This window comes from Myodes glareolus, chromosome 13 (genome assembly GCF_982192425.1).
Source record: "Myodes glareolus chromosome 13, mMyoGla1.1, whole genome shotgun sequence".
NCBI lineage: Eukaryota > Metazoa > Chordata > Mammalia > Rodentia > Cricetidae > Myodes > Myodes glareolus.
The window spans coordinates 45,077,650-45,100,345 of NC_142038.1; the positions used below are offsets into that span (position 1 = coordinate 45,077,650).

General features: G+C 40.6%; 1 protein-coding gene across 2 annotated transcripts in view; it reads left to right on the forward strand.

Annotated features, from left to right (window-relative positions):
- The window catches only part of Lars1 (leucyl-tRNA synthetase 1), a 57,952-nt gene extending 40,218 nt beyond the window's left edge, over positions 1-17,734 (forward strand). For both annotated transcript variants that reach the window (XM_048419081.3, XM_048419084.3), the window contains 10 exons: positions 108-291; positions 1,839-1,929; positions 3,082-3,222; positions 4,183-4,323; positions 4,895-5,005; positions 6,158-6,268; positions 9,078-9,182; positions 10,292-10,387; positions 11,584-11,716; positions 17,358-17,734. In XM_048419081.3, the coding sequence (XP_048275038.2) occupies positions 108-291; positions 1,839-1,929; positions 3,082-3,222; positions 4,183-4,323; positions 4,895-5,005; positions 6,158-6,268; positions 9,078-9,182; positions 10,292-10,387; positions 11,584-11,716; positions 17,358-17,563 (1,319 nt within the window). In that variant the 3' untranslated portion in view covers positions 17,564-17,734. The remainder of the gene's footprint in view (positions 1-107; positions 292-1,838; positions 1,930-3,081; positions 3,223-4,182; positions 4,324-4,894; positions 5,006-6,157; positions 6,269-9,077; positions 9,183-10,291; positions 10,388-11,583; positions 11,717-17,357) is intronic.
- The last annotated feature ends 4,962 nt before the right edge of the window (positions 17,735-22,696 follow it).

Below are 22,696 nucleotides of genomic sequence, written 5' to 3' on the forward strand. Positions count from 1 at the left end.
ATATCCACCTGCCTCTGCCGCCGCCTGAGTGCTGGGATTAAAGGTGTGCCCCACCACCACCTAGTTAGTACCCATACTTTTAAGTGACTGACTTTGTTTTCTTTCAGGAATGCGCCTGGCTCTGGCTGATGCTGGTGACACGGTTGAAGATGCCAATTTTGTGGAAGCCATGGCAGATGCAGGTATCCTCCGTTTGTACACATGGGTAGAGTGGGTCAAGGAAATGCTCGCCAACTGCGGCAGCCTCAGAAGTGGACCTGCCAACTCGTTCAATGATCGTGTGTTTGCCAGGTAATCCTGGGCCAGCACTGTGCCGTGGGAGTTGTGTCAGCCTCCTGGTTTTCAGGGTGTCTGTTTCTCCTGTTTTCTAAGACAAGTTAAATGATAGTGATAACTGCTGTTTGCTGAGGGCCTCTCTGGGCTAGGTACTTTCATGTGATTCTGGCCCCAGAGCAATGTCATGTGCTAACAGTGTATCTGGCTCAGCCTTGGGGATGAGGAAGTTGAGACTCAGCAATTATTTCGTTAACTGTCTTGATGTAGTAATAGGAAACTTGGGATATGAATTTGTCTGTGTCTCCAAAACCTCTGCATAACATTACTCTCCCATTGCAGTAGCATCAAATGGTGACAGGAAAAAGAGGCTAAGAGAAAAGGAGAAATACCTTTACAAACAGTTAAGACATTTGGTGGCCTCGTGTTGGGAGTGATGAGTAAGACTTCCTGGGTGGACAGAGCGCCTACTGACTGGGAATTCAGTAATAGGTGTAAAGAGGATTCAGGGAGACTGGGAATTCTGGGTTTCTTGAATAAATAGATAATAGTCTTGCAGGGAAAGGAGAAAACACATATAATCCTGGGGAAGTGCAGTGTATTTCAAGGCATGAAACAGGTCAGGGCCAGCTCAGGTCAAATTGAATCTGGGGTGATGAGAGGTGTGTTTCCTAATAGCTTGTAACTATTACTTAACATAAGTAAATCCTGGCTACCGCCTTAGTAGGCATTTTTCATAGTGTGTTTAAGGAGCATTAACAATGATTTCAATGAGGAAGTATTTGGGAAGACAGGGTCTCACACTACCCTAGGCTGACCTTGAACTTATACAGTCCTGCCTCAGCTTCCCAAGTACCTGGATCACAGGCCACCATGCCCAGCTCTACCAAGAAACTTTACAAACAACAACAAAAACACTGCTAAGTGTGTTATTATAAATAGGAGCTCTGAATAGTGAAAGCCAACACTGCATGCAAGTGGGTAGACAGACTACAGTTTTAAAAAGGACAAAGCAGCTTTATATTGAACAATTTTTTTTTTTAAATCCCAAATTTTAAAAGTGTACATGCATGCCCCCCTCTCCCCCTGTCTGTGTATGTGTGTGTGTAAGAGAGAGAGAACAACCTCAGGCATTGGCCCTTGCTTTTCACCTTGTGTACACCACACTAGCTGGACTGGGGGCTTCCTGGGATTCTCCTGTCTCAGCCTCCCGTCTCACCTTGATGCACTGATCTTACAGACAGCACTGCATCATCTGGCTTTAGTTGAGCCCTGAGCGTCTGAGCTTAAGCTCTCATGCTTGTATGGCACGAGAAACCACTTACTCACTGAGCCGTCCCCTGGCCCTTGTATTGAGCAATTTGTAATGTTTTTGGTCTCTTACTGACTTTGTTGGTTATTGATCTATGTAATACTTATGTATATATTTATATATATATATAGAACATATAAGTATAGGTCTATCATATAAATATATTATGTAAACATAAATATATAATATTTAAAAATTCTTAAAATACATAGTTGTCTTTAAACTGAATAGATTTTCTTTCCTTATTCAATAGTGAAATGAATGCAGGAATTATAAAAACAGATCAAAACTATGAAAAGATGATGTTTAAAGAAGCTTTGAAAACAGGTTTTTTTGAGTTTCAGGTATGCTATTATTTTGGTCTCTAAAACATGTCAGCATTAATATGATGTTTTTTCTTCTTGCTATGAGATAATTGAACGCCCAAAGCACAGACTGAAAATCTTTTCAGTGAGTTTTCTAAGTGTTCTGATAACTGTGGTTTTAAAGTAGCTTTCTTTGACATTGTGTCTATGATATCTACTTAGTATAGGAAATTCTGCTCTTATTTTACCCATGAGCGTTAAGAAGTCCTCCTGCCTCCACTTAGGTATGTACCACTGTGCCCTGATAAACAGAAGCATTGTAAATTGATAAATACAAAGACAAGCATATAATTAATTACCATAAACATAAAAGCAGATGCTTTCTGAGTTTTTCCACAAGGTGTCAGTATTTTTCCAAGTTTGATATTTCAAGGGCCACATGTAGCTCAATCAGTTTTGTAAAATGTCACATTGGGATTTATGTAACTTGGTTTTCAGATGTGGTTAAATAAGGCCAAGTGCTGAGTGTAGAAATCCTGCCTTCATAGCCCTTTATATTAGTGTTGCTCTGGGCACTGCTCAAAGCCCGACCTTATAAAACAGCTCAGAGACCTAGCTTTATGCCTCACTGACATAAATATGCCTTAAAGTGCCTTAAAAAAAAATGAACATAGAGGGCTTATGCCCATAGTCCCAGTACTTGGGAGACTAAGGCAGGAGGATAGCTGTGAGTTTGAGGTTAGCCTGAATCAAAGAGTGTGGTTGTAAAAATAGAGGTAGTGCAAGCTTAGGGTGCATTGGAACACTCTGTCGCAGACCCTAAACCAGGTAGACAAGCAAAATTCTGAGACTTTTGTTCTTTATTTTTCTTGCAGTCAAGAAAATTGAAGCAATTTTTTGGTTTATTTTAAGCCCAGGGCCTTGCATGTGCTAGGCCTGCATTCGTGCTGCTCAGCTACATTTCCAGCCTTCTTCCTAGAGAATCATTAATATAAAGACATAATATTCTCTGGATAAAAGATTGTTTTTATACTGTAGAGTTTTAAAAATAAAGTGAAACTTTTATAATAATTTATTATGGAATTTTTTTGAAAGACTAAGACTTAATGCATTAAAACCAAGAAGCTGAATATTTTGTCTTTATTTTAAAGAAGATGATGAAAATGATAAACCATTTGAAATTTTGTATAGGCTGCGAAAGATAAATACCGTGAACTGGCCATGGAAGGCATGCACAGAGAGCTTGTGTTTCGGTTTATTGAAGTTCAGACAATCCTTCTGGCTCCATTCTGTCCACATTTGTGTGAGCACGTCTGGACACTGCTGGGAAAGGTATGTACATCACTGGGTTTTAAATGTCATGGGTAGTGTGTTTTGGCCTTAGGAAATAAGTGTTGTTGATAATGTTGTTACTCGTGAGAAGTTCAGGAATGATACTAGGTTTATCATCATAATTCTAACAGATTGAAAGAGCCATACAAGACAGATCATATATGTGCATTTGTACATACACATATATGTGTTAAAAATGTGATTGTATGCATGTTGTCTATTATTTAATTCCTATCTGTATTTGAGTATTCTCAGATGTACATTCGAATGCATGTGTAACATTGTTCTTCCAGTGGTTAAAAAGGAGGAAATATTTTAGAGAGAGCTGGAAATAACAGGATGAGGTGATCATGAACAAAGATATAAGGGTATATTTACATAAATGCTCTTGTTTTATACAAAACTCCTGGGATATATAGGACTGCGTGTCAAGGATGCTATGTCACATTCATAGTGTGGAGATCAATTCAGTAATCTTCCTAGGCTTGCAGATCAGTAGATTGGTCTGATTCATGTTCCTCTCCAGCCTCCTTAGCCATGCGTTTGTGCTTCTCAGTCTATGAGCATGTGTGGAATTGTGCTGGTGATCTATATGCTGAATAGCCATACTTTTAATGTTGGACGTATTAATAGGATAAAAACCGAGAGCATGCATAATTTATATAATAATGATTAAATTTAGGCCAATTAACATTACATAATTTTCTTTGAAAGTGAGCATATGTGTGTGGGTATTAATATGCTTGTACAAATGGATGCTAATTAAGAATGTAGAGTCAGACTTCACAGCTTGAATTCCAGGGAACATTAGATCAGGGACTGTAGAAGTGTGCTATGTGTAGTCAGGTTTGAACTTGGGGCACACAATTCCAGATGGTAGCCATGGTGTGAAACTGTAAGCAAGGCCTGGAAAGCAAGTGTTGTTTAATCTCACTCAATCTTTTTTTTTTTTTTTTAAAGCCTGATTCAATTATGAATGCCTCATGGCCTGTGGCAGGTCCCGTGGATGAATCCTTGATCCGTTCTTCACAGTATCTCATGGAAGTAGCACATGACCTTAGGTTACGGCTCAAGAATTATATGATGCCAGCTAAAGGGAAGGTGAAGTCATCCTCTAAACAGTTTTTTTTAAAAATAATTTATTTCTTTTATGTGCATTGGTGTTTTGCCTGCATGTATGCCTTTATGAGGGTGTTTTTATCCTGAAACTGGAGTGACTGACAGTTGTGAGCTGCCATGTAGGTGCTGGGAATTGAACCCAAGTCTTCTGGAAGAGCAGCTAGTGCTCCCAACCGCCGAGTCATTTCTCTAGCGCAGTTTTAAAAAAGATCATTTATTACAGTATGTGGTTAGATAGCAAACTAGTGATTAAAATGGGTACTGCTGTGTGTACTGCGGATATAGCTCTGAAGCATGTATGTTCTTTTAAAGGTCTGGAGCATGTATGTTCCAACTGTTGAGAGTCTGAAACATACATATTCCAATTTCTTAAGGGTCTGAAGAAAAGGGTTTGAAGGATGTGTGTTCTGTTTAAGGGTTTGTAGCATGTATGTTTTAACTGTTAAGGGTCTGAAGGATGCATTTCTAACTGTTACGGTGGTTGTCTAGGCACTCAGTGTTCTTTTCTTTGGTTTACATAAGAACCAATGTGTTTTTTTCTTCTCCTGTGCAGAAAACTGACAAACAGCCACCACAGAGGCCCTCCCATTGCACTATCTACGTGGCAAAGAACTACCCTCTCTGGCAGCACATCACCCTGTCCGTCCTGCGAAGCCACTTTGAGGTGATGTTGATTTCTCTCACTACTATTTGCGGGAGGATTGTTCTCATTGTCACTCCACTGTGCCAGGATAGCCACCTGAGTCAAGGACAGAGTCGGTGATTGGTTGACCCTGTTCTCCATGCTTTCCCCAATCCAAAAGGCCTGGAAATCCTCCTCTGCCTCTCCTTTTCTCTTCATGTTCCTCTCTATTTGATTTCCTCAGTCCTCCAACATCTCTATGGCTAATCCCGGTCAGCCAGTCACTTACAGAGGCCCTGCCACCTGCCTCCTGAGTGTTGGGATTGAAGGTGTGCTACTACTCTTGCCCCTACTTTTCTTTCTTTCTTTCTTTTTTTAATATTTTTATCTGTATGATTATAATACGTATAGTTTATTATTTTAAGTTGTTGCCTGCATGTCTATATGTCTGTGCACCATATACATGCCATTGGTGATCTATGACAACTGTTTTTTGTTGTTGTTGTTGTTATTTTGAATAGATAGAAATGATATTAATTTTGACCTCAGAAACTAGGGAATCTTTCTCCCCCCCCCCCCCGCCCAGGAGAGTATTCAAAAGCAGTCATATTTCAGGGCTAGAGAGATGGCTCTTGCTGAGGATCTGAGTTTGGTTCTTAGTACTTATGTCAGGCAGATCACAGCTGCCTGTAATTGTAGCTCCAGGGGGATTTGATGCTTCTCAGCTCCGTGGGCACCTGCTTTCATGTGCACACAGACAGACACACACACACACTCACACACTTAATTATGGGGAAAAGTCTCCCCTGAAGTTGTCATGTAAAATGTTTTGTATATGAAATGTATTGCTTTCCATTTTAACTTGACCAATGTAATGATAAGGTCTTTGAACTTGGGAGCAGGATCTTTATAAGAGCGCATCAGTCTTTTACCAGGAGGGGCTGCTTTCGTTAAGAAAGGTGAATATTCAGTGCACTGCACGCGTGTTTCCCATGTGGACTGACAAGCATGCTGCTGTTCAGAAGCGAGGGTCTTTGTGCATCAGCCACTGAACTTACCCTTCATGACGCTGGGCTGAGCACCTCCTCAGACAGCCACCTTCTGCAGCTGGCACAGTTCCTGCAGGCAGACCTATGGTCTCATATCATCTTTTAAATGTTTCTCTTTACACTCCTCTCCTGCTCCCATTTTTAGGCCAACGGTGGAAAATTGCCTGATAACAAAGTCATTGCTTGTGAACTAGGCAATTTGCCAGAACTGAAGAAATATATGAAGAAAGTTATGCCGTTTGTTGCCATGATTAAGGTGAGTATGGTCCTTGGATAGCTGTGACCTTTTGAGAAATGGTTAGCTAGGACAGAAGAGGGAAACGGAAAAGTCTTCACAGTCTCCCCCAGTGACATGCTAAAATAGCACTCTTCAGTCAGTGGTTGTGAGACATGAACAGTCAGATTTTGAATTTACCTGCAGGGTTGCTGAAAATATGAAAACATGTATTCCAGACTGAAGGAAATAGGCTTAGAGTTGCTGCACTGACTTGTTCCTGTGCTCTCCCCTTCTCCCTCTCCAATTTTGGGAAGAAGTGTGTTCTTGGGCATACGTTAAGGTGTGGTCAGTGGATCTCCTGACATGTCTCCATTTCCTTGGGTTAGTTGAGCTGCATGCATTGCAGTGACAGTGGCTGCATTCGGGTTAATGGATACAGCAGTAGGCTAGTGAGTTCTTTGTTATGAAAGAGTTGAGTTCTTTAGGATCTCAGTATTAGATTTTTCTTTTGTTTTTTAATTAATTCTTTTGATACACGGTCTCACTATGTAGTCCTGGCTAACCTGGAACTCTATATAGATCAGACTTGCCTCAAACTCACAGAGATCTCCTGCCTGCTCTGTCGCTCTCTTTCTCTCCCACTCTTCTTTCCCCCTCTCTTAATCTGAGACAGGGTTTCTCTGTATGATCCTTGCTGTCCTGGAACTTGCTTTGTAAACCAGGCTGACTTCAAACTAAGAGATCCTCCTGCCTCTTCCTCCTGTATGCTGGGATTAAAGGCATGTGTCACCACTCCTGAAAGTAATATATTCTTAAATATTATTTTTGATTTGCCAAGCAAAACATCAGTGGTTGTGCAAATGTTGAGATGATTGATGAGTGTGAGAATAAGAGAATGACTTTCTTGGGCTGGGTATGTGGCCATGTGGTAGAGAGTTTGTTTACCATGTCCAAGCTCTGGGTTTGATCCAGAGCTTTTAATGTGCACCACATTAAACCAGATGCGGTGGTGCACACCTATAATTCCAGTACTTGTGAGGTGGAGGCAGGGGGATAAGAATTTCAAGGACTCAAAACCAGCCAGGGCTACACAAGAGCCCGTTTCTAAAGAAATTGCCTTTCTAGTACTTTTGTAGGAAAGGAAACAGAACTTAGGTGATTTCTTAGTCAATCTTTTACTGCAGAATAGGTTACAACAGACTGGATAATTTTTTTTTCTCTTTTTGTGATGTTGGCAATTAAATGTAGTGCTTTGTAAATGTTAGGCAAGCATCCCACCAATTTGTATAAACACTAGGAGTTCCTTTGTCTTGTGGTTCTGAGGGTTGGGAAGCTAGAGCAGCACTGGCCCCTGCCTTTGTGCTGTGCCACTATGGGGGTAGGACAGGTGGACACCTGCAGTGCACACAGATCAGTAACTCACACTCCCTGTATAAAGGCACCGATTCGACTGCAGTTGGTAACCTAAGCGGAGTACAGTAGGAGTCATGTGGGGTCGCTTTCCCAGGAAGCTAACACATTGTGTTACACAGCTGTAGTTGTACTTATTAAGTAGGATCACTAAGGTTATGTTTTGAGTAGAAAATATTTAATGTTGAAGAAAATTAAGCATAAGAAATTGGTTTTTGAATATCACAAGATTATCTGTATACCTAGATAGTATGATAGCGTCAGTTTTTTTTTAAGCTTTGCAGGCATATCTTTGGGATTTTTAATATTTGTTTTCTTGGAAAATTTAAAAAAATTAGCTAAAGAGATGTTTTTCATTTCTTTGATTCTTGCAGTTTGTACAGTAAGTCATCTAAGTGCACAGTTTTAAAACAGTGTTTATTTTCAGTGCCTGAAAATCCCATGCCTTCTAATGTTTTCAGTACTTCCTTAAATCTTATTTTACATGGCAATTATTTTGAGCAAGTAATTTCTTTTTTTTTTAATTTTATTTTTCCATTCAAAATTTCCACTTCCTCCCCTCCTCCCATTCCCCTCCCGTTCCCCCACTCACCCTCTTCCCTCCCCCTCCAGTCTTAAGAGAGGGCAGGGTACCCTGGCCTGTGGGAAGTCCAAGGCCCTCCCTCCTCCATCCAGGCCTAGGAAGGTGTGCATCCAAACAGACGAGAATCCCAAAAAGCCAGTACATGCAATAGAAACAAGTCCCAGTGCCATTATCAATGGCTTCTCAGTCAGCCCTCATTGTCAGCCACATTCAGAGAGTACTGTTTGATCACATGCTTGTTCAGTCCCAGTCCAGCTGAATTTGGTGGGCTCCCATTAGATCAGGCACAGTGTCTCAGTGGGTGGACCAACCCCTCGTGGTCCTGACTTCCTTGCTCATCTTCTCCCTCCTTCTGCTCTTCAACTGGACCTTGGGAGCTCAGTCCACTGCTCCGATGTGGGTCTCTGTCTCTATCTCCATCCATCGCCGGATGAAAGTTCTATGGTGATATTTGAGATATTAATCAGTGTGACTATGGGACAAGGCCAGTTCAGGTACCCTCTCTACTGCCCAAGGACCTAGCTGGGGACATCCCGTGGACACTTGGGATCCCCTATAGAGCCAAGTCTCTTGCCAATCCTAAAATGGCTCCCTTAATTAAAATATCTTCTTCCCTGCTCCTATATCTGCCCTTTCTCCATCTCAACTCTCCCATTCCCCCACGCTCTCCCCAATCAGCAAGTAATTTCCTTAACAAGCAAACATAGGTGAGGGAAACCCATTGAGTCAAAAGCCTTTACCTGATGAAATGTATACATGTTTTATCAATTGATTAAATGATTGATTACTTAATGACAGATTCTTTTAAGCATGTTTTTAATATGATTTTGTTTTTCAAAATCATTTGGCTCTTAGGAAAATATGGAGAAGAAAGGGCCTCGAGTCTTGGATTTACAATTGGAATTTGATGAGAAGGCAGTACTTATGGAGAATATAGTCTACCTAACCAATTCTCTCGAGGTAAGAGGGCCAGGAATTGTATAGCTAGTTACTGTGGTTTCCTATAAAACTACAGTCCAACTCTACAGCCTGTTAGGATACGTTTCATAAATGTCATGTTCAATCTTTAGAACTTTTACTAAATATATAATAAATAAATGTTTTTAGATGAAAGTAAATGAGTGGATATAAAACTTGCAGAAAGAGTGATCTGTCACCTTACTCATTTATCAGTTATCTTATATGTAAAACATGGGCTGTGTGTGGTTCGGGATTCTCTCTAGATTATCTTTAAAGCAATTAGGAGAATCCATGCACGTGTTATTGTCCCAGTTTCAGATCTCAGACTTACAGAACCGACTTAATTATAATCTGTGGTCCCGGTCCATTTTCAGTCACAGCTTCACAGAATCTAAAAGTGCTTTCCCTTAGCTGAGCAAAAGGAAAACTAATTTGCTTTAGACCACTGTTGGAAGACTCAGAATGTGGTTCTAATGATAATGAAGACACTGAAACCGTGCAGCTTAGAGCGACCACAGAGCTGAAGAGTTCTACCCGAGGATTTGTTTTATTCATTATCCCTGTGCATTTGCCACCGGTGATTGACCCCAGGCCTTGCGCTGGCTAGACCTGTGGATCGTGAAGTCCAGGATTAGTAGACATCTGTATTGTGTATGTCTCTAAATGTCATATGTATGCATGTTCACATTTTTGTAGGTCGGAAACTCCTTTTTTTCCTTTTCATGTGAACAGTAGGCACACACGTCAGAGTCATCTATTGGGAAATCTGCAGTATGTTATATTACTGAGCTGTTCTTCTGCTTATGTGGCATCTGAAATGATAAACTTTGGAGCTTCTGTTGTTTAGGTGGAAGCTTTCATGCTGGCGGGTAGAGCCAGATTCCGATTTACAAAGCGACACACGATTGTGTAAAGAACAATGCCATGAAACAGCTAAGATTAATGTTGATAGCAGATTGTAGTTTTCACTTAATATTTATAAGGAAAACAATAAAATTGTGCAAATCATTTCATATTAAGAGGAGAAGCCGAGATGAATGAGATGAAGTGGTGATTAATTTCAGTCATACTAAGTGCTACTCATGACTTTCGTTTCCCCCTCCATTTAGCTGGAACATATAGAAGTCAAGTTTGCCTCTGAAGCAGAAGATAAAGTCAGGGAAGACTGTTGTCCTGGGAAGCCGCTTCATGTTTTCCGAACAGAAGTAAGTTGAAGAAGTCGTTTTGAATCATTGCCTCTTAGGCCTAGACAAGAGCAACAGCCATCATTCGTAGGTGGAAGGAATTGAATCTGAAGGGTTAGAAATGGGGCAGAACATAGGTGTTCTATTGCTCTGGCTTGTGCAGTACTAGTTATATTTATTATTTGTGGTTTTAAAAAACAAAGTAAGATGTTTTGAACCTGGGATTTTTGTTTTGTTTTGTTTTTTTTGTTTTGTTTTGTTTTGTTTTTGTTTTTTTGAGATATGGTTTCTCTGCATAGCCTTGGCTGTCCTGGAACTCACTCTGTAGTCCAGGGTAGCCTCGAACTCACCGAGCTCTGCCTGCCTCTGCCTCCCGAGTGCTGGGATTAAAGGCATGTGCACCACTGCCCAGCTCTGAACATGATTTTTACTCAAAGAAAGAAAAAAAAAAGAGTAAGACTTTTAAACAGTGACAAAGCTTTCAAATGTCCTATTCCGACTAGTTAGCTATTGTGCAAGCTTTTTGCTTTTTGGTTTAAACCAGGCAGGCCCATCAACTTAATACTAGAATTGCCTCCTACCTCTTATTTTTGGTAGAAGTATAAAAGTCTTACAGATTTTATTTAGCCTCCAAGTATCCATTCAGATTTGGACTACAATTATGACTCCATAATATCCTAATAGAGCACTTAGGAATGTTGTTCCCTTGACCATATTTAATTGAAAACAGTGGTTTATTTTGGAAGAGTAGGGTAATCATATTCATGGAGACCTTCTGAGTTTATTTTGTGATAATTCTCTCATCGTCTCGCAGTGTGGCTTGCAGAAGTGCAGTCATTTGGCTCACAGAAATGAGTAAATAAAATGGTGTTCTTTATAGAGCTGTAATGTTCCCTTGGGGGATGAAAGCCATGTCTGTAAAGTGTTTCTTCTGGTACCTGGCCTGCAGTAGAGAGGTTGAACAAGCGATGGTAGTTGTGGGAGAGAAGATGCTGTTATTGTTACAGTCTGTCAGCAGGGTTGGTACGTGCAACTGTAGTCTGTTTCGGCATCTGGGTCGAAACATGAGCTCACACAGTTTTTCTGTCGTGTCTTATCATGATTTTATGTAGAATTAGAAATGTCTTTAGTGGGTATTGAAAATATAGTAGAGATTGCCCTTATTTTTGGTGGTATTCACATTTAATGTGTCATAACTTATATCTTTATTCTCCTAGCCAGGTGTGTCAATCTTCCTAGTAAATCCCCAGCCATCCAATGGCCACTTCTCAACCAGAATCGATGTCAGGCAAGGAGACAGCTGTGATTCCATAATCAGGCGCTTAATGAAAATGGACCGAGGAATCAAAGGTAAAATCTTTCCCTTGAAGCTCCTACATAGCAGAAGCTCATGTATTGATGAGTTGTAAGTAGAAGGGACAGAGAGAGCTCTTCTGACAGCAGTTTAACACCATGGGAAGAGAACTGGGCCCTAAACTGGAAACCTAGATTTTTTTGGTCTTGTTTGGGGTTAGGTAGTTTGGTAATTTTGTGTCACTTAAGTGCCAAGCTGGTTCTCTTTCAATGTCCTGAGTACTCTGAATTGGATATTTTTTCAGTATCCTGTCTGATTCTAAATTACAAGTGATTTATGTCTCTTAGAGGTAATTCAAAATTAGAAACATATACCCTTAATTTTCTAGACTAAGTTGTCCAGCTGGATCTCTTCCTAGGGAAAGAGGAGAATTAGAATGAGTTTTTGAGTGTCTTCCGTGCATTAGCTTATTAATCCTTCTACAAATTACAGCGTAAGTATCATCATCATCATCATCATCATCATCATTCCCCTTGTGTAGATAGTGGAATGGAAGCTCACAAAGGGAGATTTGCTCAGCTGGAAAATCTCAAGCCCTGAGTTCAAACTGTTGGATTCCAAAGCTTCTATTTTTTTCTTTTAAACTGTGTTTCTCTAGGCAAAATACATATACAATCTCAATTTCTGATCTAGATTAGGAGTATATGTTCTGTGATTAAATTGAACATCAACACCCTCTCCCCTCCCCTGAAGGTCTTACTATGCAATCCTGGCCGGCCTGAGACCTGCTATGTAGACCAGATTTCCTGAAGCCCACAGAGACCTGCCCGCCTCTGCCTCTTGAGTACTGTGGCCTCCCTTTTCAGTACCCAGTGTATTCGTTAGTTTTCTTGTTGCTATGAAAAAATACCCAACAAGAAGCAACCTAAGAGAGAAAAGATTGCTCTGACTCCCAGTTTGAGGGTGTAGAGGATAGTGGCAAAGACCTGGCGGTGAGGCTAGTACTTGGCCATTGCCCAGGATCTTGAAGCACTGGTCACAGTACATTTGCTGTCAGGAAGCAGGCGGGAGAGCCTTGTTGCTCAGCTGTCTTCCCTCTGTTGTCCTTCTGAGTCAGCCTGGAACCTGAGTCCATGGGCCAGTGCCACCCACATTCAGAGTCGGACTTCTCTCCTCAGCTGAACCTCTGGAAATGGCCGTACATATCCAGATTTGTGCTCCCTTCATTTTTAATGCCGTCAGGTTAGTGAAGATTACCCATCACTCCAGCCAGGTCCTGGAGTGGACACGAGAGGCAGCTTAGTGTGTCTCGAGGACTTTTCTTCAGGATTATAAAGACTGACTGATGTTGATGTTCATCTTTTAGGTGATATCTGTCTCTCCCATTCCTCACATCTCTTCTCCCTCATCATGTGTATTTTCAGACAGACTCTTACCATGAAGCCCTAGGTGACTTACTTGAAACTTGCTATGTAGACCAGGCTGGCTTTGAACCTATGGCAGTTCTGCCTTTGCCTCCTAACTGCTGGAATTACAGATGCGTGCCCCCAGGATTGGTTGTCTTCTTATTTAATTTTATGTATTTATTTCTTTGCAGTGCTAGGTTTGAATCTAGGTTCTTGTACATGCTAGGCAAGGGATCTCCCATTGAGTTAGATCTCATTTTTAATGACTTTTACTTGTTATGTATGTGCACATACAGTGCACATACTTCCAGGTCGGAGGGCAGCTTGTCAGACTTCGGTCATCAGGCTTGGGCACACCTGTACCTTCAGAGCCATCTTGCTGGCCCTCTTTTCTTTTTGATAGTAATCAAAAATGTGTTAGTTGTGGGGTTGTGGGTAACCTGTTGCCGCTTGCTGTTTCCTTCTAGTTCTTTTTGACCATTCTTAACCGTCCCACCTATTCTAGGCCCTTCACAGAAGTAGGATTGGTGTTTTATTTTAAAGATTCGACACGTTTATTAGTAAGCCTTTTTTTTTTTTTTTTTTAAAAAAAAAATAAAGACATGACTTCTCACTCTTATCCAGCTCTGACCTGACTGAAGCAGTTTCTGCCTGGCCTCCTGAGTAGCCGTAACTACAGGCCTGGGCCACTTTGCCCAGCAGCAGTTTTCCTTTCACTAAGCAAAATGTCTCCCATGGGCTGACGTGGGAAGCCAGCTCAGTTTGTAAAGTGCTTATTGCGCAGATGTGAGGCCTGGGTTTGGATCCCAGCACCAGTATTCCAAACTGAAGAAAACCAGCCAGGTGCAGTGATATGTGCCGTAGCCCCAAAGCTGAGGGGATGCGGGGGAGACAGATGACATTCAGGTAGCCAGCCAGACCAGCTGAAACAGCAAGCTCCAGGTTCTTAATAAATAATAAGGTGGAGAGTGACAGGAAGACACTCAGCATTGACCTTCACATGCACGTAAGAGTTCACCCACATACATGCATATACCACACACACACATACACACACACACACACACACACACACACACACACATACACACACAGTTTTCCAAGATTCATCTATGTTCTGAAAGATTTGTTCTTTATGTGTGTATGTATGTGTGTCTGAGTGTATGGAAGTGCACCATGTGAGTGCAGGTGTCCATGGAGGCCAGGAAGAGGTGTCAGAGCTCCTGTAACTGGAGTTACAGGTGATTTTGGTGCTGGGAACTGAACCTGGGTCTTAGTCACTGAGTCATCTCTCTAGCCCATATAGGCATTTAGTATGTTTCCTTAGTGAAATACCACGGAGGGTACATATACCTTTGGAGCAAATAAGCAGGACCTGAAAATTGGAAAATATGAATATCCAGGAAGCCATGTTATGTCTCTTCATATTTGTATTGCTTTTCAATCTTCAGCAAATTTTCTAATAGAAAGAACACATAGTCCTTAAAGCCATTAGAAGGGCTTTTAAAGAAAACGGGTATTCGTGGGAACCCATGGGTCTTATTATGAGGTTGTGGTATACTAGAGGATGTGTTTCTGCATTGGAAATTGTATTGCGAGTGTTAAATTGGGTGATGAGATGCCTGAGTGAGCTAAGGCACTTGTTGTCAAGCCGATGACCTCGGTCCTTATCTTGTCATGGAAGAAGAGAAACTTAATTGTTGTCTGAATTACACATGTGTGCTATGGCATGCTTACACAAACATTCACAAAATAAATAAATGTAATAAATTTTATTTATGTTTTTGGAGGGGGGCTTCCGAGGCAGGGTTTCTCTGTATAGCCCTGACTACCCTGTAACTTGCTCTATAGACCAGACTAGCCTTGAATTCAGATTAGCCTGCCTTTGCCTTTGCCTTCTGAGTGCTGGAATTAAAGGTGTGCACCATCACTGCCTGACATTTTTTCTTTTAAGATGTTAAATCGCATTCCTATTAAAGGTACTCAGTGCACGGACTGGGTTCCTCAGAATTGTGCTGGCGTTACTGTCTATTTGTTGCCTTTTTTTCATGGAGCTTCTGGTATCATTCTTATTTCTTTATTTTACAAGCTACAACTACATCCAGTGAGTGTGAATCACAGTTTTAAGTTTGGTGTTAGTAGCTGCTATAAATTTTGGAAAATGAATAGATGCATTAGCGAACTTCGAAATCGGTATTTGTGTGAGAATCACCAGAAGAGATCTAACCTTGATACTTTCCATAGGCTTCGTGTTGCTTTGATATGTGTGAGGGCTGAGCATATTGAGAATGTAAGATAACACACTTCATAGTCTGTCTACTGCACTAGCCAGCGAGCAGTCCAATTAGTGCCAATTGTATTGAGGGTGATTATGATCGAGGGCTGGGAGAAACTCAGCTCAAACCATCATTTCACTCCACAAAGGCCACCGAGCAACTCTTGATGATAATGACTTTAAATCACTCACACCTATGCCACATATGAAGTAATAACTCGGAGGTGAGAGACTCCATTTCATATATCAGTCCCCAGGGACTTTCAATCGCTCTTATCTTTCCTCTAAGCGCCTTAAATCTTGTGTAGTTGCAGACTTAAATTTCAACATTTTCAGTGATGAGAGAGATCTAGGATAAGAATAGATAGGAAGGCCACTAAGAAAACCCTACGAATTTATTGGCGGTAATGAACTACATGACAAAACATCAAAGCAAATGTGTTTTGTCACTGAGAGGGCTGATTGAGTGTTAAGGTTTCTTTGAAATAGTTCAAATTAGAATTGGTTGAAATGATGAGGGGAGACAGAGAGAGAGCTGCAGTGAATGTATGAAACCTGCTGGCAGAACTTGTTACAGTTTCTATAGCAAAATATTTGGTGCCACTGATGTACCGGTGAAATTGCAATAGCTGTTACCATGGATTATATTCACCCAAACAAGATGAAGGCTCGCGGAAGACTACTGTCTCTCCTGTTTTAGGTTTCAGGGCTTGTGCTCTGTCTTGGAGCAGACTGTGTATGGCTCCTGCAGAAACTCGGAGCACTCGCAGGCAGGGTTTGCTTTTATGGCAGATGCAGGTAATTGCTTTGTAAGCCCTGAGAGCTCTTCTCTAAACTTGCTGGCTTTCAGTCTTTGTTTCCCAGAGAGAACAGAATGCCTGGAAGACTTGTACTCTGGGTATGACTGCCAGCTGCATTAATGTCTTCTTTGATCTCTTTTCCCTTATAGAGCTAAGCTTTGTCCTCTTGAGACACCAGGAGGGGATGTAGCTCACAGACCACCCAGTGATCTATTTTAGAAAAGCTTGGAAGTAATGTAGGAAATGTCATCTGGGGAGGGGCAGGTGAAGCATAGCTGACCACACTGTGCTCAGAATGGCATAGACCTAGACTGAGCATTTGTGTCAGTGTTTTCCCCCCATATAAAAGCAAAATTGTTTGATGTTGAAAGTCTCAGAATTGCTTAAATAAATTTTTTTGATCAGATTGTTGAATCATAAGTTTATCCATAAGGTAAGTGCTTGTTTGGTTTTGGGTTGCTGTTTTGTGTTTTTGTTTGTTTGTTTGTGAGGAGCTGTATTACGAGATTGCACGGCAGTAGGCCAGATGCCGGTCAGATTAGAGCTCATCTCAAAGTTGCCCCTCTCTCTGCCCCTCCTTCTCTTCCTGATTCTTTTTTTTTTAAGACTTATTTATTTATTGTGTATACAGTATTCTGCCTGCATGCATGCCTACAGGCTAGAAGAAGGCACCAGATCTCATTACTGATGGTTGTGAGCCACCATGTGGTTGCTGAGAACTGAACTCAGGACCTTTAGACAAGCAGGTGGTGCTCTTAATCACTGAGCCATCTCTCCAGCCCCTCTTCCTGGTTCTTACCAGCTTGTGCTATAAGCACTTCGTGTCTCTTGAACAACAGAAGAAATAGGTAGTCCTGCTTCTCACAGAGATCGTGACTCCTCCATAGATAGGTCAGAGAAGGTCCTTCACCAGCTGAGTGCGTCCAGGAGCACCAAAGGCTTGGTGAAGCATGTAAAGGTGATGTAAACCGTAGGTTAGCCCTTAAAAAAGAATACTCTTCTTCCTCCCTCTTGGTTTGGTGTTCAGACGTGTTACACAGACGCGCTGACTGTTTGGTTCAGGTGTAAAGCTGGGAGGGGATGAAGTTTACAAGATGCTAGCTTTGCTTCTGAGGCGGGTCCTAAGAATCTGATGAAAATGCCCGTGTTTGGCTATTATGAGGTTGTGTCAGTGACTATATGCAGATACTCATGTTGGTGATCTCTTTCACTATAGATCTTTCCAAAGTGAAACTGATGCGGTTTGATGATCCTCTGCTGGGGCCTCGACGTGTTCCAGTCCTTGGGAGGGAACACAGTGAGAAGACGCTCATTTCTGAGAGTGCTGTTTTCCACGTGGACCTAGAGAGCAAGAAAGTTCACCTCACTGAGAACGGGCTACGCACGGATATTGGCGACACAGTGGTCTATCTGGTTCACTGAAAAAAACTCATGCAAATTGGAGATTTAATGTGGTTTCTAAGTTACTTCTGCCCTGAGACTCTCAAGCTAGATCTAAATAGACTTCATTTCTAACTGCTGGATTCTGTATGTAATCATAATTATACCAATTCATCTTTGATTTCTAAATCTAATAAACTTTCATTTTTTTCACCTTTGGGCCTTTAAGAGAAATGGTTCGTGCTACATTATTTTTAACAAATAATTCTGTTCTCTAGGAGTTTTTAATCTTTACACAAAAGTGTCAGGATGCCCCCTTTTTGGGTCTCTGTTTTGTGTTTCAGAAAGTGTCTCACTGTAGCCCAGGTTGGCCTCAGAGCTCATGATCCTCTTGACGCAGTTTCCTGAATGCTGGGGTTCTAAGCATGTCCACTGTGCCTTGTTGTTGGTGTGTCCCTTTTATGAATTATGCTTTTTACTGTTTATGCAGGTTAAGGAGCATCACAGCTCTTGATAACATAATATATCCACTTAAGGACTTAGCTAAATTGTTTACACGATGGGCAGAGTAGTAGTGCAACACACCTTTAATCCCAGCACTCAGAAGGCAGAGGCAGGCGGAGCTCTGATTCCAGGACAGCCCGGTCTACAGAGTGAGTTCTAGTACAGATAAGGCGACATAGAGAAACCCTGTCTTGAAACAAACATACAAAAAAGAAAAGGGAAAGACAATAGTGAGTGAGCTAATTCCATCACTTACTTTTATGAGTGTGATATGAGCATGTGTGTAGTGGATGTGCATGTATGTGTGCAGAACTCTGTGCACATGCTCATGTGCCAGACAAAAGAAGACACTGGTGTTTTGCTGTCATTCTCTGCTTTATTCCCATGAGACATGATTTGCCACTGAACTTGAGCTAGACTAGCAGTTATGAATCCCAAGGAAATATTTTTGTTTTTCAATATACTGTTATTATTGTGTGTCTATGTATGGTGTGTGTCTGTGTGTGGAGGGGGTATTTGTACCATGGTGTGTACATGGACATTAGGGGACAGATGTCTGTATCTGCTTTTCCATCAGTTGCTATTTGTTTTGTTTTTCAAGAGAGAGTTTCTCTGTGTAGCTCTGACTGTCCCGGAACTCACTCTGTAGATCCGGCTGGCCGCAGACCCACAGAGATCCTCCTGCCTCTGCCTCCTGCGTGCTGGGATTAAAGGCGGACACCACTATACACAGCTCTGTATGCGGTTTTAATGATTTGTTGTTCTTTTATGTCCAGCTTTATGGTTTTCTTAAAAAAAAAATTGTTCTATTTTCAACTAAGTGCATTTGTGTGCCCTGACTGGGTTTGTGCGTGTGCGTCAGTGCCTGTGGAGGCCGGAAGAAAGTTTCATTTCCTGGAGCAGGAGAGACAGGCCACTGGGAGCCAGCTCTAGAAACTGAACTCGGATCCTCTGCAAGGAAACAAGAGCTTTTAACTGCTGAGCCATTGCTCTAGCCTGCTGCTTTTTCTTTTTTAAATCAGTAAAATACATGCCTTGAAAGTCAAAGCTATGCCCATCACAAAACTCTCACACCGTGTTCCACTTAATAGCTAAACATTATTATTTAATTTCTTGGTTATGTTTTCTATATCTCTTTCCAAAATAAGCAGTTAATTTATTTATGTTTTAATTTTCTTTTTCTAATACAGTAGGAACTATTTTTCTCTAAAATTATATATAAATATCTTTCCGTAGAATTATATATAAAATTATTTTATACTTTGGTTTTTGAAGTTAACAACATAACCTGAGTATATTATGAGAATTCTTTTTTATTTATTTATTTATTTTTGGTGTGTTTTTCGAGACAGTGTTTCTCTGTGGCTTTAGAGCCTGTCCTGGAACTCTTGTTCTTAAAGCACTTTAAATGCCATGTTCTGTAGGTCTTTGGAGTGTTGAAGATTATCTAACTGAAATACATCTCTATATATCTAGAAAACCTAACTAAGGTAACTACAGTTTGATTATTATAGATGACTATTTATTAATCTGTATTTAATTATACATTACATTTTTAAGTGAACTGCATAAGCACAATACTTTAAGCAATAGCAGAAATGCATATATACAGTGTAACAAAATTGACCTTAAATCTGTATCAATAGACCAAGATCCATACCAATGCAAAGTATTTATATCATACCCCCCCTTTAAAGGAAAACATATTATAAACATTATAAACAATTATTTTGGGAATTTGGGCATTGCTTTCTCCAAAATGTTTCCTGCTGTTTACTGGGTGAAGTATTTTTAGGGTTCATGGCAACCTTTCAGGGGGTCTTGTTCCATTAAACCACATTAGCCTATCTATAGGTTCTCATCTTGTTTGGAAACAAAAACAGAATCCACTTTTGGTTTTTGTTTCCAAAACATATCTTTAGACTTAAATTTTGAAGTCAAGATGCCTTTATGTTGATTTAACTTAGCAGCCCCCAGAATCTAATATCTCTCTACAGTCAAAAAATTCAAAGAAAACATAATAATATGCGTAATCCAGACTCTCTGTATATTTTCCATCTTTATGTGGCTTTTTATATTACTCTATTAATTTTTAATATTTATTTTATTGTCTTTACTCTTTTAATATGACTGTACTTTTGTCTATATTCTTTTCCTCTCTCTCCCAAGCCTATGTACAGTTTTAAACACACTATGACCCATTCAGAGATTTATTTTTGTCTGAATCTGTCTTTATTGCATATCTGTAATCATTTTCTGACCAGGAACACCTTTTTTTAAATATGCTAAGCGGGCATGGCTAGGACCAACTCCACAGCCTTGCCTCTTGGCTCTGCCCTGTCTAACATGGTGGAGGTATGTTTACTGCCTCTACTAGTCTTGCCCACCATCTCAGCTCCAGGGATGCAGTGGGTCTATGTTGCCAATAAGCAACTAGTGCTCACAAGCCCCATTTAAGTGCAGGACTTCCTGAAAGAGCCAGTTGCAACTAGCATGAATCAGGAAGCCTTCTTAAAGGAGCCATGCAGTTTTTGCTGCTACCGCTGAGTCAGGAAGCCTCCTCTTAAAGGAATCGTGCCTCTGCTTGCTTTAAACTAACAGAGCCCACCTGAGAAAATGCTGTTATTTTGTGTCTAGAATTCTTTCCCAAACTCTCTCAGGTTTTATGTCGATATAGTCAGCTCAAGTTGGCGCCATCTTTAGATGGAGACTGCTTGTTTGTTTCCCAGCCACTCAGACCTGAATTTGTACACAGAAATTTTATTAATTACAACACTGCTTGACCTATTTGCTTAGGCTTCTTATTATCTAATTCTTAATCTTAAATTGACCCATTTCTATGAATCTGTGTAGCCACGAGGGTAAGGTTCCAGCTCTGGCATCTGTCCTCTTCAGCAGCTACATGACATCTCTTTGACTCTGCCGAGTCTCGGTATCTTCCAACCTGGCTATATTCTGCCCTGCTAAAGCTAAAGTAGCTTCTTTATTAACCAATGGTAATAAGACATAGTCATAGCATACAGAAGGGAATCCCACATCAGATGTACACCACAGTGTCTGACTTAATTTGCTGATATTTTGATATATGTTTTGAAAATACATTTCTTTGACACTCAATGTATGTGAGGGTTTAGCACTACTTGCTTGATCACGGTTTTTTCACTCAGTGTCTTGAATATAACTTCACATTTATGTTAGAACAGTGGCTCTCAATCTTCCTAATGCTGCAGCCTTTAATACAGTTCCCATGTTGTGGTGATTCCCAACCATAAAAGTATTTATGTTGCTACTTCATAACTGTAATTTTGCTACTGTTATGAATTATAATGTAAATATCTGATATGAAGGATAGCTATATGCAGCTCCTGTGGAAAGGTCATTCAACCCCCAATGGGGTCATGCTCCACAGATTGAGAACCTTTGCATTAGAAGAATACCCCCAAACCTGGAGTATTATAATTATTTCTAATTGTTCACTGATACACTATACACAGTATAGCTAGTTGCACGTGAAACACACACACACACACATTAACTAGGGTAGAAGATGACTCTTCTAAGGGCTTTAAAGAATGTAATAAATACTTCATTTTCAGTTTACAAGAGGAGGTGTAAATTTCTTTTTTAAAAATGTTTTCTTTATTATTTATTTTTTTTATGCAGTATTCTGCCTGCATGTACATTTTCAGGCCAGAAGAGGGCATTAGATCTCATTACAGATGGTTGGTTGTGAGCCACCATGTGGTTGCTGGGAATTGAACTCAGGACCTTTGGAAGATCAGTCAGTGATCTTAACCTCTGAGCTATCTCTCTGGTCCCCTGTCACATTTCTTGTGATGGTAAATTCAGAGTTGTGTGGCTCAGGGCTTTGCCGCTGGCCACATGAGTCTTCAGAGCGTTTGAAATACAACTGGACCAGATCTCAAGGTGCTGTAACTGTAGTTTATGATCCAGATCTTAGAGTCTTTGCAAAACGAATGCAAGGTATTCCAATAATAATTTTAAAATATCAATGGAAGGGGCTGGAGGGATGTCTCAGTGGTTAAGAGCACTGGCTGCTCTTTCAGAGAACCTGGTTCTAGTCTCAGCACTCACTGAGTGGGCCACAACTGTCTGTGACTCTGATCCCAGGGGTTTTGACACCCTCTTCTGGCCTTGTGGGCACCAGGCATGCTCATGATGTGCAGACATTCATGCAGACATAGCACATAAAATTAGAGAAAAAGTGATTGAATGTCAAAATATATGTTAAGTTTAAGTTTGCTGGTTTCTTTTTACTTTCGTTGCACTTGACTAACAGAATTTAAAATGACTCAATGTATTTCCGTTTGCACTATGTCTAGAGGTTTGTTGAAATTCAGACTAAGCCTTACTTTCATTGCCCTATTTGAAGATAAATTATCCCAGTTTGTTCAATTCTAAACTTGATAAATTCCAGAATTCCACTTATTAATGGTACTTTCTGACAACTTCCAGGATGTTCTGCTTCAGAGATATCTTCCTGGACAGTCACTTCTGGAACTTTCATTGCAGGTGAAAGTTCCCTTTGTCTGAAAAAGCTCTCAGAACTTTCAGTTGTAAGGACACATTTTGGATACATTTGGATACATGCTTTTTCCAGACATGCATGATGTGTTTTTTTTCTCCTTTATAATTAGAAATACATGGTTC